The following is a 20,746-nucleotide window of genomic DNA, read 5'->3' on the forward strand; positions in this document are numbered from 1 at the left end:
TTAAAATCTTTCAACATTAACGGTTTGCTGTATAGTTTGCCGTGAATTGAACGCACCTCTGACTGGCCCCTCAGCTGGTCGTTGATGCCGTTTTACGCTGGATCACTCATGTGAAGACTATCTACTCACCGAGCACTTAATTAGGAACATTTTTACTTTATTACACCCACTTATTCATGCGATTATCTAATCAGCCAATTGTGTGGCAGCAGTGCAATGCATACAGTCATGTAGATACGGGTCAGGAGCTTCAGTCAACCATCAGAATGGGGAAAAAATGTAATTCAAGTTACTTTGAAATGAAATGATTGTTGGTGGCAGACAGGGAGGTTTGAGCTGCTGATCTCCTGGGATTTTCATGCGCAACAGTCTCTCGAGTTTACTGAAAATGGAGCCAAAAACAAAAAACATCCAGTGAGCAGCAGTTCTGTGGACGGAAAGGGTTTGTTGATGAGAGAGGTCAATGGAGAATGGCCAGACTGGTTCAGGCTGACGGAAAGGCTACAGTAACTCCAGACAAACCACTCTGTACAATTGTAGTGAGCAGAAAAGCATCTCAGAATGCACAGCAGGTCTAACCTTGAGGCGGATGGGCAACAACAGCAGAAGACCACATCGGGTTCCACTTCTGTCAGCCAAGAACAGAAAACTGAAGCTGCAGTTGGCACAGTGCCTTAACATTACCGCAAGCTCCTGACCCATATCTGCATGATTTTATGCATTGCACTGCTGCCACTGTCAGGCTCTGTGTTTTCTGTTTCCTGATTTCTAGTCCCTAGTGTTTTCGCTTCTTGTTTCCCTCTGTAACCACCATAGTCTCTTTCCAGTTTCATTCCCTCAATCATTTGTTCCACCTGTTTCTCATTTTGTGTCTCTGCCTCCCCACTCCTTATATGTACTTCCTTCCTGCCATTTCTTCCATTTCTCTCACCTAGTCAATCAGTCGTCTATTTAAACCTGTCCTTTTAAGCTTCTCGTTGCTAGTTCGTCTTTCGTTGTTTCTGTTCCTGACCCCGGTTCTAGCTTCCCTGTACCTGTGCCCTGTGCCCTGTATCTGTTTTGCTCTGCTTCATTCTGTCCCAATCCGTGCTGTTCCGATCCATTCTGTTCCGTTTTGTTTTGAATTTATTGTTCATGACCCCTGCCTGCTCTTTGGACTATGATTTCTGTACCTCTGCCCCGTTTAGACTGTCTTCTTAAAGTGCATAGTGAGTGTATATAAATACACAAAATAAATGATATATTGTTTTATTTTTTTATTATCCCTGGTGTAAAATCCAGATACAGCAGCTACAGTATAACGAGTTTGAAATGACTAGCTACCAGCAGTTTCACAACATAGCTTGAGCTGGTCTGAACTGGTCAACCAGCTCCCAGCTGTTTCTTGAGCTGTTTGCTTTCAGCAGGTTAAGGGACAAACATTTTTTTTTCATAGCTACATATATAACTTCCTATACAGGTATACTCAAGTTTGTTTTATGAGCAAAGATTATCGGTTGTTGATGCTGTTTTTTTTTTTTCTTCAACATGTCAGAGAAGATGTTTTTTTTAACAACACTGTTCTGTCACTGTTCAAATACTTAGAGACCGCACTGTGTGTAATGCACTGTAGCACACGAAAGCCTGTAAACTGTATGGCACATAATGTGCCCTGAATAAAATAATGCCCCCCAAAATCTGTGACTGCCCCTCCCAAAGTAATGTCACGGTTGCATGCCAACCAATGCACACCTCCCCACTTGGCTAGATCCACGAGCACAGAAACACCATAAGACGAAGCAGTGAAGTTCACAAACAAGTCTTTATTAACAACTTTAAAATAGGCCTCTATGTAAAAACTAAACCTCCCCCTATTCAGTATGGGAGACAAAAAAGGAAAGGGGAATTAAATGAAACCCTCATCTGAGTAAAACAAGAACAATGTCCTTGTAAAACAATAAACGCTGAACCCTATCTACCCCTCTTTTTAATTTTTTTATTTAATTGACCATGTCTGAATGCTTTTATGACTTTAATTGCTGCCACATGATTGACTAATTAAATATTTGCATTAACAAGCTGGTATTCAAGTCTACCTAATACAGTGCTCAGTGAGTGTATTTTTATCATGACTAAGTAAGTAAATTTTATTTATATAGTCACAAAGTGCTTCACAGGATCAAAAATAAATAAATAAGTAATAACAATAATAATACATAAAAGTCAATAAACAGTCAATAAAACCAACAAATCACAAATAAACGAACATGAAATAAATGGAAATACAATCACAAAAATGGCTAGATGAACGCCTGTCTGAAAAGATGTGACTTTAGCTGCTTTTTAAAAATTTCCACAGACGCCACAGCTCTTAAGGTGGAAGAGAATTCCACAATTCTGTCTAAGGACCTACTTCAGTCATATTATAGAACTGGGTTACTTCATGACCTTTGTGACAAGTGGCAAAAGATTAATAAACTGACTAAATATCCTGCTACATAAAATTTGCTTCTTCATTTACATTTACATTTACATTTTAGTCATTTGGCAGACGCTTTTAATCCAAAGCGACTTACAAGTGCACAGGTTCTACCATAAGTCAGAGCATCACATCCAGAAACTAGCAAAATACACAGGAAATGCTGTTCTAAACACAGTTGTCATCAGAAGTGCCGGGGGGGGGGGGGGGGTTAGACAAGGATAGGGGGGGTTAGACAAGGATAGGGATAGGGATATCAGGATAGGATAGGGATATCAGAAAGGAGGGGCAGGGGAAATCAGGAGGGAGGACTAAGGTAGAGTTTGAAAAGGTGGGTTTTGAGTCTGCGTCGAAATAGGGGGAGGGATTCTGCTGTTCTGACAGTGGTAGGCAAGTCATTCCACCACTGAGGAACCAGAACGGAAAACAGGCGTGAACGTGCAGCTCGACCGCCAGGTGCACGTAGAGAGGGTATATTATTCAAAATAATATACATAAAGTGGTCACTGAGTATACATATCTCAACAAAATTCAATCCGCCAACTCAACTTTCCAGAGCTCTAAATGCCCCGAGCTATATGGGCAAAGCCCCTCCCACCTGGCACCTTCCAAGAAAAAAAAATCAATTAACAACAAAAAACAGAAAATGATCAAACAGAACATAACAAACATGGCCATGACAATAATAAACAACTAAACACAAGAACAGCAAAGGTTGTACTAATCAGAAATTAAAACAAAAATACTCGTACTGTTAAAATCCCCCCCTTACACCAACAAACAGGTGGTAGCTTCCCCTAACCCCCCTCCAGGAATCCCACCAGATTCCCTCCACTTTGTGAACCTGAAACGCAACTTCATTCGTCACATTTCTGCCAAGTTTTAAACGGTAAAACCCTCAATAAACATTTTAAATGCACTTGCTGTTCGTAGTTTTTTCCACTACCGTTACAGATGCCGGCAAAAATGTAAAGAGTGTTGTGTTGCGGCGTTTGTGTTGCATGTCTGTAATGGTGTAAGTCTCGTCGCAGCGGGAGTCCGTGACAATGAGTTTTTTGTTCTGTGTATGTACACATGGTCTGAAATGAATGTGCGCTTTTGTATGACCTGTTATCATCAAGGGCATAGTTGTAGATAAGAGGTACCTCTTTTGGCAAAATCTTGACGGGGTTGTGTTCTGTCCTCATAGTTCTGCGGTCTTACGGCTCATCATGGGCGACGTTTCTCTGGCGTTCTCTCTGGTCCCGCTTGGTAGTGAATCGTCACCTACAGTGTACAAAAACATTAGACTCAGTGAGTGAAGTATAATCCAAATGATACAATCATTACCTCAAATTACCTGGCCTGGGGTGTGTCCCACTTTGTGTAGGTTCGGTCTGATTAGGCCCTGCTATGTACTCTATTTACAGAGCAGAGATGGTGTAAAATACCAGGCTTTTCATCATCTTGTGAACTGGGACTGTTCAAAATTCATACTGCGGCGATAGAGTGGCTAAAAAAATGTTGTGGTCACTCAAAAATACTAAATCGTGCGGATTGGCAATAGTTCTTCAATATTTCATGGCTTACTAGATCAGCACCAGTTGGTGTATGACTCCCAAACTTCTAAGACTAGTAGATATGTAGATACGTTGGTTAAGAACAGCCTCAAGACAAATGAAGTCAAATAGATTTATTCAAAAAATGCCAAAGTTGGATCTGGCCAGAAAATGACCAAAAGGTAATGATATTTGACCAAGGAGATGGTAAGATTCCAATCAAAATGAAACTTTATATTATTAAAAATGTAATAGACCTACTTGTGTACAAAAAAATCTAGTCGGTTCTGTAATGCCTGTAATGCATATTTTGAGCCACATTTTATAATTTAGACAATAATTTAGCCACATTCAAAAAAACAAATGGTCAATGGCAGGCATTTATATAGCGCCTTTATCCAAAGCGCTGTACAATTGCTTCTCCATTCACCCATTCATACACCGACGGCAATTGGCTGCCATGCAAGGCCCTAACCAGCTCGTCAGGAGCATTTGGGGGTAAGGTGTCTTGCTCAGGGACACCTCGAAAAAGCCCAGGCGGGGAATCAAACCAGCAACCCTCCGACTGCCAGGCGACTGCTCTTACTGCCTGAGCCATGTCGCCCCAAGACCTACAAATTACTCCCAGTGCTGATTTCTGGACCCAAATCTGCAAAAACACCTCCTTTATATCCGCCAACACAAACATGCAACTCATTAAAAATGAGATTGTTCATAGAGTACACTACATGGGCGAAAGGATGTTTAAAATGGAGACTTCCCCACCTGCACCAAGCTCGTCTGGCGGGACATGATCGTGTCCAGGTGCCATGAAGGCTCCAGCGGGCCCCTGATCTGCCGGATCGCCGACGGGTCCTGGGAGGTCCCCGGCATCCTGAGCTTCTGGTTCACCCTCAGGGTCAGCAACTAAGGAGAATGCTCAAATGACCAGAGGCATGCTTTGTCAATTCAAGGATGCACACTGTATGTTGGCATCCAAAATAACCCCCCGAATGACACCGGTTTAATTGTGAAGCAGCACACAACATCATTACAACACAATAACGCAACATAATGTTGAGAACCTTTTCCTCCCACTAAAGTGTGCCTACTGCTAAGTTTGCCTCAACGCTAAAGAATATCTTGCATCGTATCAAGTCTGGTCTTGAAAACCTCCAGTGTTTCTGCCTCCACTACATGTCCTGGTAAGCTATTCTACACGGTGACCACTCTCAGTGTGAAAAAAATACTTCCTAATAAATCCCTTTCTGTACTCCTTGCAGTATTTGAAAAGACAAAAAATAAATAAATTAAAAGATTTTAAGCATGCATTTTCTTTTGCATTCTGCGATCTGGATTTGATCAAGAAATCATTGCACTTGTTCATCCGTGCTGTGAGTCTAATGCTGCTTGAGTCTTCCGTTGGCCTTTGCTCTGCTTATTTCTCTGTTTTCAGAGATTCTGCTGAAGGCACATGTACATAGACCTGTCTCAGAGGGATTGCATGCATCCAGACAATGCGTCCTTCTGGCTTGACCAGTTCCTTTTGCATATGAATGACCAGTCCCCCTGAAAATGTGTTCAGCAGTATTGAAGCAGTGTTATTGAACCTGTGTTCTTTGAATTATAGTATGAGGACAATCATGGACTTTAGCTGAATTGTTTAATTCCAGCCTCAATATGTCTAAAACAATCCATTATGGAAATGAAAACAAAAACAATTAAGAACGAAACCAAACATTGGTCAAATGGCAGAAATGAGTCAGTGACACAAATATGCATTACATTACATGAATGGCATTTGGCAGACGGCCTTATCCAGAGCAACGTACAACATTACATTACATGAATGGCATTTGGCAGACGGCCTTATCCAGAGTGACGTACAGTTGATTAGACTAAGCAGGAGACAATCCTCACCTGCTCAAGAACCGACTATTAACATTTCTATTTTTGAAAGCATTCTTACGTGACAGCATTTTTTTTGTACTTTTGCACAGTACTCTATATGGGTACTGTACTGTACTGGGCGGCCTGTAGCGTTGTGGTGAAGGTAAATGACTGGGACTCGCAAGGTCGGTGGTTTAATCCCCGGTGTGGCCACAAGAAGATCTGGACAGCAGCAAAATGTGCAATAGAGCTGGTTATGTGCAACAAATCTTGTTGGTTCTGTAATGTATATTTTGATCGGTTCAAAGAGGATATAAATTTACAGGAACATACATAAAAGTCACATCATGAATCTATTAAAATGCATCTTTAAAAAAAGTGCATTAAAGATGTTTCTTCAGTAGAGCAGGTGTGTACGGTTTGTAAAATATCAGTTTTTTCATTTTTATGTTTTAATATATCATTAATTTGTATTCATTTTTATATTATTTTATATCTATGTGAAATAAATGAAATTCACAAAAGCAAAATATGTTTCTCATCATTGTTTTATACCGAAGACTATAATTTAGCCACATTTTAGATGTGACTTGTATGCAAATGTTCCTGTAAATTGAAGTCATGCGAAGGCATTGCAGTATCAACTTTTTGTACAAAAGTAGGCCTATTATACCTTTACTTACTGTACTTTCATTTTCACTGGAAACCTTTTGGTCATTTTCAGCCCAGACCCTAGTGGAATCACTTTTTAGAATTCCTCCTCTGTTCATACCAAAATCAACATTAAATCATCTTCCCCCACTCATATCAGACCTGATCAACATCACAACTAGAAAAAAACTACTATCCCAAATCTACAAGATCATTTCCATGTCTGATTTAAAAAGACCTACAAAATCTGCAAAAACACCTCCTTTATATCCGCCAACACAAACATGCAACTCATTCAATATGAGATTGTTCATAGAGTACACTACACGGGGGAAAGGATGTTTAAAATGGAGACTTCCCCACCTGCACCAAGCTCGTCTGGCGGGACATGATCGTGTCCAGGTGCCATGAAGGCTCCAGCGGGCCCCTGATCTGCCGGATCGCCGACGGGTCCTGGGAGGTCCCCGGCATCGTGAGCTTCTGGTTCACCCTCAGGGTCAGCAACTAAGGAGAGAGACCTCGTAAGCTGTACGCCAGAACGCCACTGTCACCATCTGAGGAGAGTCCATCAATAAACTTACGTATGCTCAAATGACCAGAGGCAAGCTTTGTCAATTCAAGGATGCACACTGTATGTTGGCATCCAAAATAAACCCCCGAATGACACCGGTTTAATTGTGAAGCAGCGCACAACATCATTACAACACAATAACGCAACATAATGTTGAGAACCTTTTCCTCCCACTAAAGTGTGCCTACTGCTAAGTTTGCCTAAACGCTAAAGAATATCTTGCACCGTATCAAGTCTGGTCTTGAAAACCTCCAGTGTTTCTCCCTCCACTACATGTCCTGGTAACCTATTCTACACGGTGACCACTCTCAGTGTGAAAAAAATACTTCCTAATAAATCCCTTTCTATACTCCTTGCAGTATTTGAAAAGACAAAAAATAAATAAATTAAAAGATTTGAAGCATGCATTTTCTTTTGCATTCTGCGATCTGGATTTGATCAAGAAATCATTGCACTTGTTCATCCGTGCTGTGAGTCTAATGCTGCTTGAGTCTTCGGTTGGCCTTTGCTCTGCTTATTTCTCTGTTTTCTGAGATTCTGCTGAAGGCACATGTCCATAGACCTGTCTCAGAGGGATTGCATGCATCCAGACAATGCGTCCTTCTGGCTTGACCAGTTCCTTTTGCATATGAATGACCAGTCCACCTGAAAATGTGTTCAGCAGTATTGAAGCAGTGTTATTGAACCTGTGTTCTTTGAATTATAGTATGAGGACAATCATGGACTTTAGCTGAATTGTTTAATTCCAGCCTCAATATGTCTAAAGTAATCCATTATGGAAATGAAAATAATAGAGACAAAAACAATTAAGAACGAAACCAAACATTGGTCAAATGGCAGAAATGAGTCAGTGACACAAATATGCATTACATTACATGAATGGCATTTGGCAGACGGCCTTATCCAGAGCAACGTACAACATTACATTACATGAATGGCATTTGGCAGACGGCCTTATCCAGAGTGACGTACAGTTGATTAGACTAAGCAGGAGACAATCCTCACCTGGATCAATGCAGGGTTAAGGACCTTGCTCAAGAACCCACTATTAACATTTCTCTTTTTGAAAGCATTCTTACGTGACAGCATTTTTTTTGTACTTTTGCACAGTACTCTATATGGGTACTGTACTGTACTGGGCGGCCTGTTGCGTAGTGGTTAAGGTAAATGACTGGGACTCGCAAGGTCGGTGGTTTGATCCCTGGTGTGGCCACAAGAAGATCTGGACAGCAGCAAAATGTGCAATAGAGCTGGTCATGTGCAACAAATCTCGTTGGTTCTGTAATGTATATTTTGATCGGTTCAAAGAGGATATAAATTTACAGGAACATACATAAAAGTCACATCATGAATCTATTAAAATGCATCTTTAAAAAAAGTGCATTAAAGATGTTTCTTCAGTAGAGCAGGTGTGTCCGTTTTGCAAAATATCAGTTTTTTCATTTTTATGTTTTAATATATCATTAATTTGTATTCATTTTTATATTATTTTATATCTATGTGAAATAAATGAAATTCACAAAAGCAAAATATGTTTCTCATCATTGTTTTATACCGAAGACTATAATTTAGCCACATTTTAGACGTGACTTGTATGCAAATGTTCCTGTAAATTGAAGTCATGCGAAGGCATTGCAGTATCAACTTTTTGTACAAAAGTAGGCCTATTATACCTTTACTTACTGTACTTTCATTTTCACTGGAAACCTTTTGGTCATTTTCAGCCCAGACCCTAGTGGAATCACTTTTTAGAATTCCTCCTCTGTTCATACCAAAATCAACATTAAATCATCTTCCCCCACTCATATCAGACCTGATCAACATCACAACTAGAAAAAAACTACTATCCCAAATCTACAAGATCATTTCCATGTCTGATTTAGAAAGACCTACAAAATCTGCAAAAACACCTCCTTTATATCCGCCAACACAAACATGCAACTCATTCAATATGAGATTGTTCATAGAGTACACTACATGGGCGAAAGGATGTTTAAAATGGAGACTTCCCCACCTGCACCAAGCTCGTCTGGCGGGACATGATCGTGTCCAGGTGCCATGAAGGCTCCAGCGGGCCCCTGATCTGCCGGATCGCCGACGGGTCCTGGGAGGTCCCCGGCATCCTGAGCTTCTGGTTCACCCTCAGGGTCAGCAACTAAGGAGAGAGACCTCGTAAGCTGTACGCCAGAACGCCACTGTCACCATCTGAGGAGAGTCCATCAATAAACTTACGTATGCTCAAATGACCAGAGGCAAGCTTTGTCAATTCAAGGATGCACACTGTATGTTGGCATCCAAAATAAACCCCCGAATGACACCGGTTTAATTGTGAAGCAGCACACAACATCATTACAACACAATAACGCAACATAATGTTGAGAACCTTTTCCTCCCACTAAAGTGTGCCTACTGCTAAGTTTGCCTAAACGCTAAAGAATATCTTGCACCGTGTCAAGTCTGGTCTTGAAAACCTCCAGTGTTTCTCCCTCCACTACATGTCCTGGTAAGCTATTCTACACGGTGACCACTCTCAGTGTGAAAAAAATACTTCCTAATAAATCCCTTTCTATACTCCTTGCAGTATTTGAAAAGACAAAAAATAAATAAATTAAAAGATTTGAAGCATGCATTTTCTTTTGCATTCTGCGATCTGGATTTGATCAAGAAATCATTGCACTTGTTCATCCGTGCTGTGAGTCTAATGCTGCTTGAGTCTTCGGTTGGCCTTTGCTCTGCTTATTTCTCTGTTTTCAGAGATTCTGCTGAAGGCACATGTCCATAGACCTGTCTCAGAGGGATTGCATGCATCCAGACAATGCGTCCTTCTGGCTTGACCAGTTCCTTTTGCATATGAATGACCAGTCCACCTGAAAATGTGTTCAGCAATATTGAAGCAGTGTTATTGAACCTGTGTTCTTTGAATTATCGTATGAGGACAATCATGGACTTTAGCTGAATTGTTTAATTCCAGCCTCAATATGTCTAAAATAATCCATTAAGGAAATGAAAATAATAGAGACAAAAACAATTAAGAACGAAACCAAACATTGGTCAAATGGCAGAAATGAGTCAGTGACACAAATATGCATTACATTACATGAATGGCATTTGGCAGACGGCCTTATCCAGAGTGACGTACAGTTGATTAGACTAAGCAGGAGACAATCCTCACCTGGATCAATGCAAGGTTAAGGACCTTGCTCAAGAACCGACTATTAACATTTCTATTTTTGAAAGCATTCTTACGTGACAGCATTTTTTTTGTACTTTTGCACAGCACTCTATATGGGTACTGTAGTCTGCTGGGCGGCCTGTAGCGTTGTGGTTAAGGTAAATGACTGGGACTCGCAAGGTCGGTGGTTTAATCCCTGGTGTGGCCACAAGAAAATCTGGACAGCAGCAAAATGTGCAATAGAGCTGGTTATGTGCCACAAATCTTGTTGGTTCTGTAATGTATATTTTGATCGGTTCAAAGAGGATATAAATTTACAGGAACATACATAAAAGTCACATCATGAATCTATTAAAATGCATCTTTAAAAAAAGTGCATTAAAGATGTTTCTTCAGTAGAGCAGGTGTGTACGGTTTGTAAAATATCTGTTTTTTCATTTTTATGTTTTAATATATTATTATTTTGTATTCATTTTTATATTATTTTATATCTATGTGAAATAAATGAAATTCACAAAAGCAAAATATGTTTCTCATCATTGTTTTATACCGAAGACTATAATTTAGCCACATTTTAGACGTGACTTGTATGCAAATGTTCCTGTAAATTGAAGTCATGCGAAGGCATTGCAGTATCAACTTTTTGTACAAAAGTAGGCCTATTATACCTTTACTTTCTGTACTTTCATTTTCACTGGAAACCTTTTGGTCATTTTCAGCCCAGACCCTAGTGGAATCACTTTTTAGAATTCCTCCTCTGTTCATACCAAAATCAACATTAAATCATCTTCCCCCACTCATATCAGACCTGATCAACATCAGAACTAGAAAAAAACCACTATCCGAAATCTACAAGATCATTTCCTAGACCTACAAAATCTGCAATAAACACCTCCTTTATATCCACCAACACAAACATGCGTCTCATTCAATATGAGATTCATATTGTTCATAGAGTACACTACACAGGGGAAAGGATGTTTAAAATGGAGACTTCCCCACCTGCACCAAGCTCGTCTAGTGGGACAGCCCGGTAACGGACACCATCGTGTCCGGGTGCCATGAAGGCTCCAGCGGGCCCCTGAACTGCCGGATCGCCGACGGGTCCTGGGAGGTCCCCGGCATCGTGAGCTTCTGGTTCACCCGCAGGGTCAGCAACTAAGGAGAGAGACCTCGTAAGCTGTACGCCAGAACGCCACTGTCACCATCTCAGAAGAGTCCATCAATAAACTTACGTATGCTCAAATGACCAGAGGCATGCTTTGTCAATTCAAGGATGCACAATTTAACAATTCAAGGATGCACACTGTATGTTGGCATACAAAATAAACCCCCGAATGACACCGGTTTAATTGTGAAGCAGCACACAACATCAATTACAACACAATAACATAACATAATGTTGAGAACCTTTTCCTCCCACTAAAGTGTGCCTACTGCTAAGTTTGCCTCAACGCTAAAGAATATCTTGCACCGTATCAAGTCTGGTCTTGAAAACCTCCAGTGTTTCTGCCTCCACTACATGTCCTGGTAAGCTATTCTACACGGTGACCACTCTCAGTGTGAAAAAAATGCTTCCTAATAAATCCCTTTCTGTACTCCTTGCAGTATTTGAAAAGACAAAAAATAAATAAATTAAAAGATTTGAAGCATGCATTTTCTTTTGCATTCTGCGATCTGGATTTGATCAAGAAATCATTGTATTCGCTCATCTATGCTGTGAGTCTAATGCTGCTTGAGTCTTCGGTTGGCCTTTGCTCTGCTTATTTCTCTGTTTTCAGAGATTCTGCTGAAGGCACATGTACATAGACCTGTCTCAGAGGGATTGCATGCATCCAGACAATGCGTCCTTTTGGCTTGACCAGTTCCTTTTGCATATGAATGACCAGTCCACCTGAAAATGTGTTCAGCAGTATTGAAGCAGTGTTATTGAACCTGTGTTCTTTGAATTATAGTATGAGGAGAATCATGGACTTTAGCTGAATTGTTTAATTCCAGCCTCAATATGTCTAAAATAATCCATTAAGGAAATGAAAATAATAGAGACAAAAACAATTAAGAACGAAACCAAACATTGGTCAAATGGCAGAAATGAGTCAGTGACACAAATATGCATTACATTACATGAATGGCATTTGGCAGACGGCCTTATCCAGAGTGACGTACAGTTGATTAGACTAAGCAGGAGACAATCCTCACCTGGATCAATGCAGGGTTAAGGACCTTGCTCAAGAACCCACTATTAACATTTCTCTTTTTGAAAGCATTCTTACGTGACAGCATTTTTTTTGTACTTTTGCACAGCACTCTATATGGGTACTGTAGTCTGCTGGGCGGCCTGTAGCGTTGTGGTTAAGGTAAATGACTGGGACTCGCAAGGTCGGTGGTTTAATCCCTGGTGTGGCCACAAGAAAATCTGGACAGCAGCAAAATGTGCAATAGAGCTGGTTATGTGCCACAAATCTTGTTGGTTCTGTAATGTATATTTTGATCGGTTCAAAGAGGATATAAATTTACAGGAACATACATAAAAGTCACATCATGAATCTATTAAAATGCATCTTTAAAAAAAGTGCATTAAAGATGTTTCTTCAGTAGAGCAGGTGTGTACGGTTTGTAAAATATCTGTTTTTTCATTTTTATGTTTTAATATATTATTATTTTGTATTCATTTTTATATTATTTTATATCTATGTGAAATAAATGAAATTCACAAAAGCAAAATATGTTTCTCATCATTGTTTTATACCGAAGACTATAATTTAGCCACATTTTAGACGTGACTTGTATGCAAATGTTCCTGTAAATTGAAGTCATGCGAAGGCATTGCAGTATCAACTTTTTGTACAAAAGTAGGCCTATTATACCTTTACTTTCTGTACTTTCATTTTCACTGGAAACCTTTTGGTCATTTTCAGCCCAGACCCTAGTGGAATCACTTTTTAGAATTCCTCCTCTGTTCATACCAAAATCAACATTAAATCATCTTCCCCCACTCATATCAGACCTGATCAACATCAGAACTAGAAAAAAACCACTATCCGAAATCTACAAGATCATTTCCTAGACCTACAAAATCTGCAATAAACACCTCCTTTATATCCACCAACACAAACATGCGTCTCATTCAATATGAGATTCATATTGTTCATAGAGTACACTACACAGGGGAAAGGATGTTTAAAATGGAGACTTCCCCACCTGCACCAAGCTCGTCTAGTGGGACAGCCCGGTAACGGACACCATCGTGTCCGGGTGCCATGAAGGCTCCAGCGGGCCCCTGAACTGCCGGATCGCCGACGGGTCCTGGGAGGTCCCCGGCATCGTGAGCTTCTGGTTCACCCGCAGGGTCAGCAACTAAGGAGAGAGACCTCGTAAGCTGTACGCCAGAACGCCACTGTCACCATCTCAGAAGAGTCCATCAATAAACTTACGTATGCTCAAATGACCAGAGGCATGCTTTGTCAATTCAAGGATGCACAATTTAACAATTCAAGGATGCACACTGTATGTTGGCATACAAAATAAACCCCCGAATGACACCGGTTTAATTGTGAAGCAGCACACAACATCAATTACAACACAATAACATAACATAATGTTGAGAACCTTTTCCTCCCACTAAAGTGTGCCTACTGCTAAGTTTGCCTCAACGCTAAAGAATATCTTGCACCGTATCAAGTCTGGTCTTGAAAACCTCCAGTGTTTCTCCCTCCACTACATGTCCTGGTAAGCTATTCTACACGGTGACCACTCTCAGTGTGAAAAAAATGCTTCCTAATAAATCCCTTTCTGTACTCCTTGCAGTATTTGAAAAGACAAAAAATAAATAAATTAAAAGATTTGAAGCATGCATTTTCTTTTGCATTCTGCGATCTGGATTTGATCAAGAAATCATTGTATTCGCTCATCTATGCTGTGAGTCTAATGCTGCTTGAGTCTTCGGTTGGCCTTTGCTCTGCTTATTTCTCTGTTTTCAGAGATTCTGCTGAAGGCACATGTACATAGACCTGTCTCAGAGGGATCGCATGCATCCAGACAATGCGTCCTTTTGGCTTGACCAGTTCCTTTTGCATATGAATGACCAGTCCACCTGAAAATGTGTTCAGCAGTATTGAAGCAGTGTTATTGAACCTGTGTTCTTTGAATTATAGTATGAGGAGAATCATGGACTTTAGCTGAATTGTTTAATTCCAGCCTCAATATGTCTAAAATAATCCATTAAGGAAATGAAAATAATAGAGACAAAAACAATTAAGAACGAAACCAAACATTGGTCAAATGGCAGAAATGAGTCAGTGACACAAATATGCATTACATTACATGAATGGCATTTGGCAGACGGCCTTATCCAGAGTGACGTACAGTTGATTAGACTAAGCAGGAGACAATCCTCACCTGGATCAATGCAGGGTTAAGGACCTTGCTCAAGAACCCACTATTAACATTTCTCTTTTTGAAAGCATTCTTACGTGACAGCATTTTTTTTTGTACTTTTGCACAGTACTCTATATGGGTACTGTACTGTACTGGGCGGCCTGTTGCGTAGTGGTTAAGGTAAATGACTGGGGCCCGCAAGGTCAGTGGTTTGATCCCCGGTGTGGCCACAATAAGATCTGGACAGCAGCAAAATGTGCAATAGAGCTGGTTATGTGCAACAAATCTCGTTGGTTCTGTAATGTATATTTTGATCGGTTCAACGAGGATATAAATTTACAGGAACATACATAAAAGTCACATCATGAATCTATTAAAATGCATCTTTAAAAAAAGTGCATTAAAGATGTTTCTTCAGTAGAGCAGGTGTGTACGGTTTGTAAAATATCTGTTTTTTCATTTTTATGTTTTAATATATTATTATTTTGTATTCATTTTTATATTATTTTATATCTATGTGAAATAAATGAAATTCACAAAAGCAAAATATGTTTCTCATCATTGTTTTATACCGAAGACTATAATTTAGCCACATTTTAGACGTGACTTGTATGCAAATGTTCCTGTAAATTGAAGTCATGCGAAGGCATTGCAGTATCAACTTTTTGTACAAAAGTAGGCCTATTATACCTTTACTTTCTGTACTTTAATTTTCACTGGAAACCTTTTGGTCATTTTCAGCCCAGACCCTAGTGGAATCACTTTTTAGAATTCCTCCTCTGTTCATACCAAAATCATTAAATCATCTTCCCCCACTCATATCAGACCTGATCAACATCACAACTAGAAAAAAACTACTATCCCAAATCTACAAGATCATTTCCATGTCTGATTTAAAAATCTGCAAAAACACCTCCTTTATATCCACCAACACAAACATGCAACTCATTCAATATGAGATTGTTCATAGAGTACACTACACAGGGGAAAAAATGGAGGCTTCCCCTTGGGTGTCTTGGTGGCGCAGCCTGTAGAGCACTGACCGCATGCTCATTGTGAGCTGTGACGTCAACGGTTCGAATCTGACAATCTGTCGCATGTCTTTCTCTCTCTCTCGCCCCCATTCTTCCTGTCTCTATGTACTGTTCGAATAAAACTGTAAAAAATGATAATAATAAAAAATGGAGACTTCCCCACCTGCACCAAGCTCTTCTGGTGGGACAGCCCCGTAAAGGACACCATCGTGTCCGGGTGCAATGAAGGCTCCGACGGGCCCCTGAACTGCCGGATCGCCGACGGGTCCTGGGAGGTCCCCAGCATCGTGAGCTTCTGGTTCACCCGCAGGGTCAGCAACTAAGGAGAGAGACCTCGTAAGCTGTACGCCAGAACGCCACTGTCACCATCTGAGAAGATAATAATAAACTTACGCATGCTCAAATGACCTACAGCATTTTTTCACACCTGCCTAAAACTTTTGCACAGTACTGTATGTAACTGGGGACATACTCTATTTAACTGCCTGCTGAAAGTAGAAAGGGTAGAAATGAGCTGTGTGAATTATGCTTTTTTTTTAAATGACATAAATCCCATAAATGCCTGGATGATTGTTTGTAATTGTTGTTTATTAAATGATTTGTAATAAAAAATAAATAAATAAAAATAAAAAAGGGTTATTATAGGCTCTGAGACTTGTCCACACTGCACCCAAATCGCCATGGACTGCTATATGCATACCACATGGGAGTGAACACCAATTAAACAATTCTGATGGGACATCACAGACAACCTCTCCCTTCTTTTGGGCTGCCACATCCCACTCTCCCCTCCACACTGCTTATTTGGAGACATATCCAAAATAAACTTAAACAACAGATCCAGCAGGATGCTCTCCAGCCCTAATCATCGCCAAGAAAACTATGCTCATGAATTGGAAATCGAGGAACACAATCAATATTACACTTTGGAAAAATCTACTTCTAAAATACATATCAATGGGAAAACTATCTGCCTCAATTAAAAAACAGACTGCTGACTTTGAAATAATCTGGAATGCATTTATTGATGCCCTAATTCATAACCAATTTCACACATTACAGTTTAACTTTTTAATTTTTTCATGTTTATTTTTTATTTTTATAGATATATATATTTATATATATATTTTTTTTTTCTGTCTGCCATCCATAATAAACATACACCGTTATTCGCACAGTGCTGTCATTATCTTTTTTATTATTGAATTTCCTTGTTCTTTATTCTTTTTTTTGCCCTCTCTCTCTGGTTGGTTGCTTGTTTGTTTTATTTTGTTTGTTTGGTTCTTTTCTGCTTTAGATTTGAGCGTTTGATTATTTTGTGACTCTGTATTGCACTTTATTGCACAATAAAATTCTCATTATCAAGGTGTTTTTGCCCGCAGAACTACTGCTCACTGGATGTTTTTTGGTTTTCAAAACATTCTCTGCAAACTCTAGAGACCGCTGTGCGTGACAATCCCAGGAGCTAAGTAGTTTCTGAGAGATACTCAAACCACCTTGTCAAGCACCAACAATCAGTCCACGGTCAAAGTCACTTTTGCTCGTACACATTCAGTTGCTGCCACATGATTGGCTGCTTAAATATTTGCATTCTCAAGCTGATGTCTACCTAATAAAGCGGTCACTCAGTATATATTTTCCTTATATTGACGAATGGCAGTTACAGTCTCCAAAGGCAGACAGTCTCTTTGGTCATTTTCTGCCCAGACCCTACTTTGGCATTATGTAACTTATATGATCCTTTTGACTTAATTTCCTTGTGGCTGTTCTTGACCAAAATATCCACAAGTCTTAAAAGTCTGGAAGTAACAGACCAAGTTTTTTTTTTTTTTCCTGTCCGCCATCCTTAATAAACATACACCGTTATTCGCACAGTGCTGTCATTATCTTTTTTATTATTGAATTTCCTTGTTCTTTATTCTTTTTTTGTATAGATATATTTAGATATATTTTCTTTATTCTCTGTTGTAGTAAACCATCAAATATAGAATAATTGGAAAGTGGCATGATGTAGCATTTCTAAATGACCATAACTTTTTTTCAATTTGACAGAAAATTGTGTCACTGTCCAAGTTTTCAGGTTGTTCCTTGTTTTAATGCCAAATAAATGATGCTCCAAAATCAGTGACCTCTTTTGTCTAGAATAACACATCCAATGAGGTTTAGCATGTTCTCTCTTGAATATATAAAGAACATTTGCACAAGTTTGAGCAAAGTGGAGTGGTCACCTCCCACACCTGTGGTTAAATGTACACGGAATGACCATGCTCCCAAAGTACTAGGATAGGTTAAATGCAGTGAAGAAATTACTCACAGGGTTCAATAAAGAATAAGTTCTACTTTACCTCTGCATCTTTTAATCCCGATCCAGATCCCGATCCCGATCATGATCATGACAACAAATGGCAAAACAATTACAGCAATTTTCCGAGATGGTAACTGGTTCCCTCCTGCATGTTAAAACATAGAAGGTATACCGTATATGCTGTATATTTACATTAATGGCATTTGGCAGATGCTCTTTTCCAGAGCAATGTACAGTTGATTAGACTAAGCAGGAGACAATCCTCCCCTGGAGCAGGGCTACACTGGGGAGCGAACCACCGACCTTACGGGTCCCAGTCATGTACCTTAACCACTATGCTACAGGCCACCCATAGATCATGTTATTACAGAATATACTCTATATATGCTAAAAATAATTTCTTGCTTTATTACTTTATCCCGAACAGGGTAGCAAGGGGGCTGGAGCCTATCCCAGCATACATTGGGCGAAAGGCAGGAATACACCCTGGACAGGTCGCCAGTCCATCGCAGGGCACACACACCATTCACTCACATACTCATAACTATGGGCAATTTAGACTCTCCAATCAGCCTAACCTGCATGTCTTTGGACTGTGGGAGGAAACCCACGCAAACACTGGGAGAACATGCAAACTCCGCACAGAGAGACCCCAGCCAACGGGGATTTGAACCCAGGACCTCCTTGCTGTGAGGCAGCAGTGCTACCCACTGCACCAACCGTGCCGCCAACTTTGTGCAAACACCCCTGGAAAAGTTGACCGGCATTATTATTTTCCTATAATTTGTGACAAGGTTAGAGAACACATTTGGATGGATTTTTGACCATTCCTCCATGCAGAAATGTCCTGAATCATTGTGAAATTGGCCGTCGCAACTTACGACTGATTATGATAGAACTGGTCAAAAATATTCAAAATGTCTATATTCCCAATGCACTTCTAATCACTGTTAACCATATGCTGATTATAAATAAGTTATATTAAAAAATACATTAAAAAAATGGAAACTGGGCATGCTATTCGAATGTTTTAGAACTATTAATTGAAGTTATTCTTGTAGACTACCAGACAAGAGCAGTGTCTCTTACTTGCTTGCTATTCGAATGTTTTCGATGTGCACGACTAGTCGAATATTAAAAGATTCTAACTCACCCCTAGTGTGTGTGTGTGTGTGTGTGTGTGTGAGAGAGAGAGAGAGAGAGAGAGAGAGAGAGAGAGAGAGAGAGAGATAAACTTGTACATATGTACGTAGTCCACATTTTTGTCACAGTTGCGAGTATTCATTGACGTTTTTCTATTCCTGTCGACGAGCAGACAAGAGCAGTATCTCTTACTTACCAAGAGTGACATCAGTGTGAACCAGATGTTGGAATTGGAAGGCTGAAAATTCACAGGTGTAGGTTTCTGTCTGTGCTGAATTTTCCAAGTTCTGGAGCCAAAGGGTCCCATTTCCTGAGAGAACCTGGTGAGGGTCCACTCTTGCCTGGTTCTTCCAGGGGTTGGAGATATGTAGGGTTAGGCTGTTGAACGTGAGGATAACCTCCGGTTTGGTTGCTTTTGGTTTTGTGATGATCCATTTGAGGGTGAAATTAGATGGCTTGAAGGTTCCCGGAACAAGGCAGGGAATGGTTAGGTTTCCTCCATTTACGCTGTCGATTTCTAAAATAATTGCATGTTGAAGGTTAAATGCATCATCTGTCAGCAAAGATTGTGATTATATTATGTGTTAAAAATAAGACATTATTGTTTCTGCTACCTGCAACTTAATATAAAGTAGAATAAAAGCGTTTCAGCGCAGAATAAATAATATTGATGTGTTGAATCAAAGCTTAACCTTGCTGTCTCATTGATGTCATCCACGTCATCCCATCAGCAGAGGTTACAGAGCAGATGTAGGCGTAGTCTGAAACATTCCCCATGAACCTTACTTTGCTCTGTACTGAATACAGACCGTTGTGATCTTGAGTGGTTTGGGTTGAGTCGTTTAACATATCTGACTGCGTGGGTGGGTTAGTGGTCCAGGACACATTAGGAGCTGGGTAGATGCCCTGGGATGAACAGATGATTTCCTCATAGATTTTCTCAATGTTCACTGATCGGATGGGTGCTGCAGGGCAGTGGGATTTCATATGTGTTAAAATGTGAATTTAAGCTATGGAATGCTAGCAAAAATGCAAAACTGTTTAACACACACTGATATATACAGTAGGTGTATTTCTTTAATCTGGTACAGTACATTTCAGGACCTGAAACATGCAGTTCATGCTGGAAATCCAACCAATTTGTCAGAATTAAATCAGTTCTGCAAATCAGTTTCTGTGAAAGATGGATATCAAATGATAGTTTTGTTTTGAAATATTTTGCTGATGCAGCAAATCATGTTCCAAAATAAGTATTACTAATATTGATATAGTAGACCAAATTAAGTTGGCTCATACTTGAAATTCCAAGAGTAATACATGTATTATACAGGTGATTTAAATATATGCTGTATCTACTGTATGTAGCAGGCAACCTATTATAAGTTGAAGCATGAGGGTGACACTGTCCATGGAAAGACACCATGGAAACTTCACTTCAATCCTGTGATCAACATTAGTTGTGAAACGAATACACAATAGAAAATTACACAGACAGTACAGAGGTGTAAATAACGTGCTACAGACCGTGCACTTTCAGGTCGACCCATAAATTCTTTGATTCCTTTTTGGCAAAAATGAAGCATTGATATCTGCCACTGTCCTGGATGCTACAATTTCGCAGTAGCAGT

The 20,746-nt window shown here is 39.9% G+C and overlaps 1 protein-coding gene and 1 long non-coding RNA gene across 2 annotated transcripts; both read right to left on the bottom strand.

The window, feature by feature from the left end:
- Positions 1-2,668: 2,668 nt before the first annotated feature.
- Positions 2,669-18,064, bottom strand: LOC133132489 (collagen alpha-1(I) chain-like). The gene is made up of 7 exons (XM_061247945.1): positions 18,016-18,064; positions 15,834-15,989; positions 13,461-13,616; positions 11,262-11,417; positions 9,102-9,242; positions 4,762-7,020; positions 2,669-3,724 (listed from the first exon to the last, which is right to left on the bottom strand). The coding sequence occupies exons 1-6, from the start codon at positions 18,062-18,064 to the stop codon at positions 6,839-6,841; spliced, it is 840 nt and encodes a 279-aa protein (XP_061103929.1). The 3' UTR covers positions 2,669-3,724; positions 4,762-6,838.
- A 40-nt stretch (positions 18,065-18,104) lies between these two features.
- LOC133132080 (uncharacterized) lies at positions 18,105-19,839 on the bottom strand. Its single transcript, XR_009709065.1, has 3 exons — positions 19,811-19,839; positions 19,315-19,635; positions 18,105-18,120 (listed from the first exon to the last, which is right to left on the bottom strand). It is a non-coding gene; the product is annotated as an uncharacterized LOC133132080 (long non-coding RNA).
- Between the last annotated feature and the right edge of the window lie 907 nt (positions 19,840-20,746).

This window comes from Conger conger, chromosome 7 (genome assembly GCF_963514075.1).
Source record: "Conger conger chromosome 7, fConCon1.1, whole genome shotgun sequence".
NCBI classification, from domain to species: domain Eukaryota; kingdom Metazoa; phylum Chordata; class Actinopteri; order Anguilliformes; family Congridae; genus Conger; species Conger conger.